Raw genomic sequence first — 9,779 nt, forward strand, 5'->3', positions numbered from 1 at the left:
GCTATCTTGGATGAAGAAAAGGCTCTGGCTGCTGAATCGGAGAAGGTGGAGCATGCAATACAGAACTTGAAGAACAAGACAGAGAGATATCAAGCTAGACTGAAGATGATACTCTCAAGGAATTATAATCTGTTAGATGGCCTCTTCTAAGCCGCATTCAGCTGTATTTTCTCATTTGTAGGATCGGAATCTCGCACAGAATAATATTCTTGCGAAATTATTAACAACACATATCGAAGACATCGCAGGATGATTTCAGAAACGACATAACAGATGACATCAACTTAAACATGAGAAAAGTGTGATGATCTTGCGAAAATTAGGAATGTTGCGAATGTTACATTTGTAAGCTTGCAAAAATACCGCAAGCCAGATCCGAAATTAGGGGAAATGTTAGCTGTACAATTAGTTGTCATCCACTATGTAAACACCTATATAAAGAGAAAGGCAAGAGAGAGAAAGGATATAGATAATCAGAAAGAGAGAGACACTTTAGGAGAGGATACATTTTGTAGAGAGAGAAAGTAGAATTGGTTGTATTATTATTATCTCCTTCTTCTTCCTCCTTCAAGAACCTAGAGCTCCAAATACTCATTAATGGAGTCTCCATGTAATCAAGATGTAATTAAAAATAATCATAGTAAAACCTAACCCAGTGGATGTAGATCAAATTGATCGAACCACGTAAACCTTATGTCTCTTTACAAATTTAGCATTCTTATCATCATTTTTATGTTTAGATCTACAAATTATTACAAGGGGTGTGTTGTAGGATTCCTGCAACTACATTTTTGGCGCTAGAAACAGGGAGCGAGTAAAGGATTTATTCTTCCTGTAACTTGTTGGTTCAAGAAATTTTCATGAAGATTAGCTATTATTCATATTTTTCTAGATCTACAAAGTTTAGGTTCAAAAATGAAAATTTTATGGAAGAAATCACACTTTCAGGGAGTAAACGTCATCAACAATTCAAAGACATGAAAAGAGTGAGAGAAAAAATTAGTTGTCGTGGTGAAATTTAAGGAAAAAATGGAAGTTTCAGTGGAAGATTTTCATGTTCAGGAGATGAAGGCAAATGTGAAAGAAGTTAAGGAAGGACGAAGAAAAGATAAGAGACAGATGCTGCAATTTCTATCACAAACAAAAATTCGCACAGATGGTTCAAGGATGAGCGAACAATAAATAGGTCACGGGTTCGAATTCGCAGAGACACATATTTTTCATTTTCTTCTCATTTGCATGGGAGAATAAAAGAATAAGGAAAAAAGTTATGCGTTAATTTCGCAGAGAGGTTCTTGCACAATTGGTCCAGAGAGCAGTATGTGCGTTCGTGGTCGCAAATTCGAATTCGTCTGCGAACATAATTTTCTTATTTTTTACAGAGAGCGAAAAAATGATAATTTCGCAATATTGTTTCATTATTTCGCAAACAAAAGGCAGCACAATTGGTCATCTGCGAAGTTAATGAGTTCATGGTCGTTGGATCAATTCCCAACACATGCGTATTTTTTCGCACATATATTTCTTTGATTATTTCGCACAGAAGAGAGTTGATGATAATTTCGCAGAGATATTTCACAAAGAATAAGCTTGCAAAATTGGTCACGAGGCATGAATGCAAGCAGCATGTCGCGAGATCAATTCTTGCTTCTCGCATGATTATTTTTGTTACGCGAGATTTATACAGAATTGCCTCTCACGCAGTTGGAATTTGATTACTTCACAAGAACTTTGATTATTTCGCAAGAGAGGCTTAGCACAGTTGGTATGGTGTGAGAATATGCAAGTATCAGGTCGCGGGTTCAATTCTTGCCTCTCGCATCTATTTTTGCTAAGCGACACTTATACTTCATGCAACGTATTTTTCGCGCGAGATTGACAACAACAGCGAATCACATAAAAGCTAAGTACCACTTTCTTTGAACATTTTACTTTTACAGAAAATAAAAGATTTTTGATTTGATTTACAAAAGGCGATATAATCGCAGAATTACAGAAATTTCATAATTACAAAGATTCCACAATTACAAAAGAAACCGAGAAAAATCTCGCACAGATCAATTTATATATTTCTCTTGATAATTTGCTTTGTTTCAAATGAGAATGATATCTAAAATGGAGAGTAGTAGGAGGCAAAATAATACCTTCCATCAACAGGCTAGTAAGACCTTCCATCAACAGGCTGCATAAGACCTCATTAGGATCATTTCCATGAAAGATGTTTATCGGATGAGACGAAACAAGTTATACAAAGGAAATCAAAACAAAGAAAAACGATTTGAACTTGCAATTAAATGAAAATTTTTGATAAAAGAAATGTATTACAAATATTTCACAACTACAAAGATTTCAGAATTACAATGTATTAGAATTTCTCTTGAATATTTATTTTGCTTCAAATGATATAATATTATGAGAATGAAAGAATGAATGAAAGAGATGATAGAAATGAAAGAATGAATGAAAGATATGACAGAAATGAAAAGATGAATGAGAGAATAAAGAAACGTGAACATTTCGCAGAAACAAAGAGACGCGATCATTTCGCAGAAACGCAAATAAAATTTCGCAGATAGAGACGAACCTTTATGGCATACACCCTAGTTCGCGAATCAAATTTCTCAAGAGGCAAATGTAAGACCTAAAGTACGTCATAGAAGGGGGTACCTGTTGCATGACTCAGCGAAAAGGTTACACCGCCCCTGGAACCTGAGTCATAGAGATTTGGGGTCAATAAAGCCCATCCAGGAGAGGTACCTTGGATTTTCAACCTAAGCTTTGGCTTTAGGTTGGACGACTAGGGGTATCTTCTAAGGAGTGCAGAATCTGATCAAGGCGCCGAGGTACACGGCTGAGTCAAGAGTGTCAGGGGCGTCTGGAGCGTACCTTGCCATTCTTGACAAGTCTTGGCTTATGCTGCACTCGGCCCGAAGAAAACCCTATTTATAGGTAAAAGGGACAAGAGGCTGCGAAAACAACTGGTTGTTGTTAAGACCGAATTGGAGGAGATAACCTTGTATGGTAGAAGTACGCCTCCTTGAAGGGGCAACCAGGGGGGAGATAAAGGCGGCACCCTCCATTAGGGAGCTGATAAGTGTCTTAAGACGCAAATGTCATGAGTATTTTTACTCGCAAGGGTATTAAGACTTGTCAAATTTGTGCGACAATCCTGAAGAGGCAATAATACTATAGAAAAAAGATAATACGAGATCAATGGGTCATTACATGAAAGTGTGAAGACGTCCTGCGATTTCGTCGCAAGACGGCAATGTCATGGGGCTTTATTTTCGCAAGAATATTTAGGCATGTCATATTGTCGCAACAATCCTGAAGAGGCAATAATACAAAAGAAAAAGTTAAGGCAAGATCAATGGGTTTTTGCATGAAAGTGCAAAGACGTCCTGCGATTTTTTCGCAATGACAAGAGGTGGCAAAATAAGACCACATAAGAAAATGAGTAAGCAAGTAAGCTTGCGAGAATGATTATATGTAAGCAAACAAGCTTGCGAATATGTACATGGAAATGAAACTGAGGCAGTGAAAATGCCGTAGACTTGATATTATGATCATACTGTTATGAGACACTAATAGTGCAGGAAAGAGGGAAGATGAAAAACAAGTAAGAACTTGTGAAGAACGATAACTACACGAAGAAGAATGCATACACTAAAGAAAAAGGCAGAGAAATGAATAATGGAAGCAATTTAAAGCTACATCAATTTTAGATGACAAAATGAGATAAGTAACACAAACATTAACTATACATTGCAATAGATAATCATTCTCATCATACAAGCATCATACTCGCATCATAAAAGCATTGCATAAGCATTTCATGGCATAAAAATCGCATACACATTTCATAACGTAATCATCACATAAGCATTATATTCGCATAAGTACTTTACAAAACTGTACGGATTAATATTGCAGAATTTCGAAATAATATCGCATAATTTAGCAGGATTATTCAGACTTTCACAGGTCTATTCAAGAATTTCGCAAGATTATTCAGAACTTCACAGAATGATTCAGAATTTCGCAGAATGATTCAAATTTTCGTAGAATGTGTCAGAATTTCGCAGAATATGATTCTTCTGAATGATGTGATTATCTCGCTCAATTATTTCGCACAATTATAAGCAACTTGAAGAGATTATACTATTGCATGAGCACAAAACATGAGACAGAGGCAAAGATAAGAATAAGGAAACAATTCGCACATTCAACATTTTCTCAAGGATTCTACCCTCATAGATAAAGAACAGAGGCAACTATGGATTACCAAGAAAACATTTTATGTTCTTTATCTCCTCGACAAGAATCATTCCCAAAATGGACGTTCGCTAATGAACAATAAGAATCCTCACCAAAAAAGGAGTAATAATTTCGCATGAATAGAGGCAATACTTATTATTCAAGGACAAATACTTCTTATTTACTTTGCAGAGTTCTTCTTATATTTCGAGGATTAAGTACTTTTTATACTTCATCAAGGATACTTCATACTTCACATACTTCAAGGGTTGATACTTCTTATTTACTTCGCAATGTTCCAGAACTTCACAAAAGAATAGAGGCAAGTACGTACTTTTTAAGTCCGATATTCTTTCGCTCGTTCCTCCAACAACTACAACAAGGTGGATTTTTTCTTAAAGATCGCTTTTCAAGCAATATTCAAGAAAAAAGAGGCAAGATGTAGGATCAGAATCTCGCACATAAGAATATGATTGCGAAATTATTAACAACACATCGTGAAGACATCGCAGGATGATTTCATAAACGACATAACAGATGACATCAACTTAAACATGAGAAAAGTGTGATGATCTTGAGAAAATTAGGAATGTTGTGAACGTTACATTTGTAAGCTTGCGAAAATACCGCAAGCAAGATCCGAAATTAGGGGAAATGTTAGCTGTTCATTAGCTGTCATCCACTATGTAAACACCTATATAAGAGAAAGGATATAGATAATCAGAAAGAGAGACACACTTTAGGAGAGGATACATTCTATAGAGAGAGAAAGTAGAATTGGTTGTATTATTATTATATCATTCTTCTTCCTCCTTCAAGAACCTAGAGCTCCAAATACTCATTAATGGAGTCTCCATGTAATCAAGATGTAATTATAAATAATCATAGTAAAACCTAACCCCGTGGATGTAGATCAAATTGATCGAACCACGTAAACCTTGTGCCTCTTTACAATTTTAGCATTCTTATCATCATTTTTATGTTTAGATCTACAAATTATTACAAGGGGTGTGTTGTAGGATTTCCTGCAACTACATCATTTTTAACGACGTTCATGTCAAAAGGTTTTGAACATCTCTGTGGAATAAAGTGTACTGGTTTTTTGATTGATGAAACAAGTTTTTTCATTAAAGCATCTCTGAATAAATTGATAATTCAAACATGTAATGAAAATAAATGCATGTGTTGTTGTGTCATGAGACAGAGCGGAAAATGATCAAGCATGATATGCCTTGAGCCATTTTCCGTTGATGACTGTCTCTATCTTGCCTCCGTCCACTTTAATGATCTTGTAGTAGCCGATACTGTAAGCCTTGGTGATCGTATAAGAACCTTCCCATTTCGGTGAGAATTTCGGTGCGGACATGTCTTGCTGGATGTGTTTGGCCGTTTTCAAGACCAAATCCCCCACTTTGAAAACACGTGGTTTCACAATTTTGTTGTATGCCACTAGAAATTCTATTCCTGTACACGTGAGTGTGTTCTTCTGCTTTGATTCTTCTGAAATCCAGAGTGTCGAACTCCGCTACTCTAGATTTGGATTTTTCAGCCTCATCCCAATGGACCCCGATTACTGCTGCAATCCTGGCTGATGGGATTTTGATCTCTGCTGGGAGAATTGTGTATGCACCGTAAACAAGTGAGTATGGGGAAACTCCAATGGAGCTTCTGGGTGACGTTCGATATGCCCATAACGCCATTGGTAACTGGTCATGCCATTCTCTAGGATTGTCATGCACTGTTGGACTGATGATCCGGATCAGTGTCTTGTTGGTACAGTCAGCTTGTCCATTTCCTTGAGGATAGTAGATAGTGGAGAAGACCTGTTTAATTCCATACTCTTCAAGTAACTCTCGTACCTGTTTGTTGGCGAAGGGAGTGCCGTTATCAGTGATGATATGCTTTGGCACACCGAAGCGGCAAATGATATGTTCTTTAATGAAGGCTGCAATCGTTTCTCCTGTAATCCCTCATAGAGGAATGGATTCTACCCATTTAGTGAAGTATTCTGTCGCGGTTATGATGTACTCGTGCTGCTTTGATGACGGCGGATTGATTTTCCCGATAATGTCCAGTCCCCAGCTATAAAATGACCATGGACTGCTTATCGAGTGTAAAGGGGTGGAAGGAGCGTGAACAAGGTTCCCATAAATTTGACATTTGTGGAAGTTTTGAACGAAAGTGGCTGCGTCATCCTCCATGGTCGTCCAATAGTATTTCTCGTGTATCTGGAGAAACAGTTTCCTCTTCCTTTGATGTTCCCCTTCGTGCGTTTCCTTCAGCATGATTGGGAGTTCTACCCCAGCCAGGCATCGCAATAGATCACCTCCGAAGCTCTTGCGATACAGAATCCTTGGATTTTTCTCGTGTATCTGGAGAACCGCTTGGATTTTTGCTTTATCTTGACAGCATCCTTTTAATTAGTAGGAGTTGCCCCGTTGCGGAGATAGCTAATGTACGGCTCTCTCCAGTCCCCAGTGTGGTTCACACTAAAAACCTCCAATTGGTGTGGCGACGCTTGACAATTTGAGCAGGACTTCTGAAGTAGTCTGGATTGAGTCTCCATCTCTGGCCAGTAATAGCCAGGCGTTGAAGTCGTCGGTAAAGCGTTACCACCAGTGATTTTCCGCAAATTTCATTGTAAACACGGTTAAGATGTTGTTGTGCCTCATCATCTCCAAGACATCTTGATAGATAACCATCCGGGTTTCGATGATATAACATACCATGAAGCATGAAGAAGTTCTACATGGTTTTGAGACTGACCTTTCCTTGGGAGAGTGAGCTGCTGAGCTCCTGAATGATCGGCGTTCTCCAATCGTGAGCCTCGGTGTCTTTTTATTGTGACATCCATGTTGATTCTATGGTTCTCCTCTTTACTGTCAGGGTTTCTTCAAAACCGGGTTATGGTTGTGTAGATGGGGAAAACGATTTGCTGGTTTTTAAGGAATTGATGAGACGACCGTACGGAGGAGACTCCTCGAACCGGATGAAATGTTAAACCTCATACAGATGCAACGCTGCAAAGGGGGTGCTTTAGATCTGTAGTACTCCGGCCTAAATCAAGACAATGACCGTTCCAGAGTAAATTCGGTCACAAGAGAGGATGGGTTGATCTGTAGGAGGGAAGCTGGGAAATGTGTGGAATCAATGGTAATCAAAGATTGTGGGTGTGTGAATTCTGAATATGATAAGATCTGAATGATTGAAATTGCTCAATTGAGAGTAGTTGCTCAATTGATGAGTTGATGATCTCGTGTTGTCGATGAGACGTGAGATTGATGATACTGTTGATGCTGATGATTCAATCATGATTTAGAGACTTATTTATATTGCTGGAATGTTAGACACCATGACCCCATGAAGTGTGACAGTTGATGGAATCAAGGAGTGGGGAAGTGAAGATCGTGTTTGAAACCAGTTGCTCAACGTGTGGATACTTGGTCGATTTTCCACCCACTACCTCGTGAATTCCTTCAACTGATTGCACGATTTTCTCACATTCCATCGTGTGTTTGAACACACGTGTCGTAGACCGCCAGACCAAAACCTTAAGTGATACCCCCCCAAAGTGACACGATTGACGTCTCGTGGTTTGTTAGTCAATTGATGACTTCTTGGTTTGATGGGAAGATGATTCCATGTAGTTGCTGAGTTGAACATGATGTTCTGAAACTCATGAATTGAACATGTCATGAGACAGAGATATAGTTCTTACGATGATGTGAGCAAGTATTTCTCATTCGATGGATCGTTGAATATTGATTGTTGAACCAATATTCCTTGGTTTGAGCAAATATTTATCATCTGAGCAAGTGTTTCTCATGTGATGAATTGTTGAATATTTGATCGTCTGAGCATGTGTTGCTCATCTGATGGATTATTGGCAGCGTACCAAAAATATTAATTAGAATACTGGTCGTTGAACCGAGCATAATTAATAAAATTAATGACCATGAGGTCGTCGTAAAATTATTAAGGTTGGAATCTGGAATGATGATCCTTGGATTCAGAAACCCTAATTTGATCAATTGATGATCAATTCATGGTTCGTCAGAATTTCAACCATGGGACGAAGGAGAGAGCGACTACATGGGACCGTGGATCAACCATGTAGTGTCCATATGCTCACGTGAGAAAACACAAAGAAATCCTGAAGAGTTGACGATTTGTTGGTGAAAGAATGATTAAATGCTGGTTTAATCATTTATTCGAAAATGCCCGTCTGAGCCTTAGGTGAGAAAAGCTAATTAATTATGACGGAGTGAGGGACCCACCATGGGTCATGAACTTACCCTGGGTAGTCACGTGACCGCCTGATGATCACTTCATGAAAATCCAAAGTGTTTGGAAGAGTCTTGGACCTAATACGTGCAATTGTGCAAATTAGGTCAAAACTGTGAAAATTGATGGGACCGGCTTCTGTAAGCCAAGGAGTCAATCTTGTTCGATCAAGATAACATTCTTGTGTCCCCAAGACATATGTGTCTCAGTTCTGAGAATTTTGATATTTTCTGTGCAATTGAGCGTCCATTCGAGAAAATATGTCAAAATTAGGGTTTCGCTGAAACTGAGGAAAACACCATGAGATGATGGAGAATAATTATAAAATAAAGGAATGAGGAGGCGTGATACCGTGAAACCAAGGTATGGTCGGCCAGTCGTGACCACGGTCCAGGGTGCCTTTCCCTTAATTTTGTAATATTTTTCATGATTTTATGAAAATATCATGGATTTAAAGAGTTTTGATGAATTTAGGGAGTTTCCATGAAGTGAAGGAGTTTTCATGAGTTCAAGGAAGCAAAAATATTAAAATAATAAAAACAAGGGTGTGTGAGGCCGTGGGAGGCATGGCTGGCCGGCTAGGGCCCGGTCCCACAAGTTTTCATAATTTTATATATTTTTTTAATGTATTTTTCATGATTTGAGGGAATTTTTCCTAATTTGAGAGAAATACCATGAAATCAAGGAATTTGATAAATTTAAGGAAAATAAAATAAATAATAATAAAAAAAAGGGGCGTGTGGGACCGGCTAGGACATGGTCGGCCTGCCAGGGTCCGGTCCCACAAGTTTTCATAATTTATTTTATATTATTATTATTTGGTGATTTGTGCAAAATACCATGAAATCAAGGAGTTTTTTCATGAAATTAGAGAAATAATAATAATAATAAAATAATGAGGAACCTTGAGGTGTGGGCCGGCTGGGACCAAGGCACGGCCGGTTGGCCCATGGTCACGCCCCACACTTCTTTCTTTAATTTTATATTATTTTTTATGGATTTATGACAATACCATGAAACCGAGGAGTTTCCTCGAGACGAAGGAGATTTGATCAAATGAGATAATTTTCATCAAATCATGGAAAATAATGTATTAAAAATATAAAACTGGCGTAGGACTGACCACGACACGGTCGGTTGGTCGTGTGTCCGTGTTCCCAGCACCTTGGTCAATATTTTTAATTATTTATTATTTTCTTCCCTATTTTGCATAGGTTCATCGTTTCGTTGTATTTTGA

General features: G+C 38.2%; 1 protein-coding gene across 1 annotated transcript; it reads right to left on the reverse strand.

The window, feature by feature from the left end:
• Positions 1 to 5,537: 5,537 nt before the first annotated feature.
• Positions 5,538 to 7,111, reverse strand: LOC113349155. The gene is made up of 2 exons (XM_026593084.1): positions 7,024 to 7,111; positions 5,538 to 6,217 (listed from the first exon to the last, which is right to left on the reverse strand). Exons 1-2 carry the CDS (start codon positions 7,109 to 7,111, stop codon positions 5,538 to 5,540), a joined length of 768 nt encoding a protein of 255 aa, XP_026448869.1.
• Between the last annotated feature and the right edge of the window lie 2,668 nt (positions 7,112 to 9,779).

Source organism: Papaver somniferum, chromosome 1 (assembly GCF_003573695.1).
Source record: "Papaver somniferum cultivar HN1 chromosome 1, ASM357369v1, whole genome shotgun sequence".
Lineage (NCBI taxonomy): Eukaryota > Viridiplantae > Streptophyta > Magnoliopsida > Ranunculales > Papaveraceae > Papaver > Papaver somniferum.

Bases quoted from the DNA above. Each gene is read 5' to 3' on its own strand.
- LOC113349155 (XM_026593084.1), bottom strand. From the start codon at position 7,111: ATGGATGTCACAATAAAAAGACACCGAGGCTCACGATTGGAGAACGCC. The intron at 6,218-7,023 runs GTCAGTCTCAAA...GAGGGATTACAG, and splicing joins GCTCACTCTCCCAAGGAAAG to GAGAAACGATTGCAGCCTTC.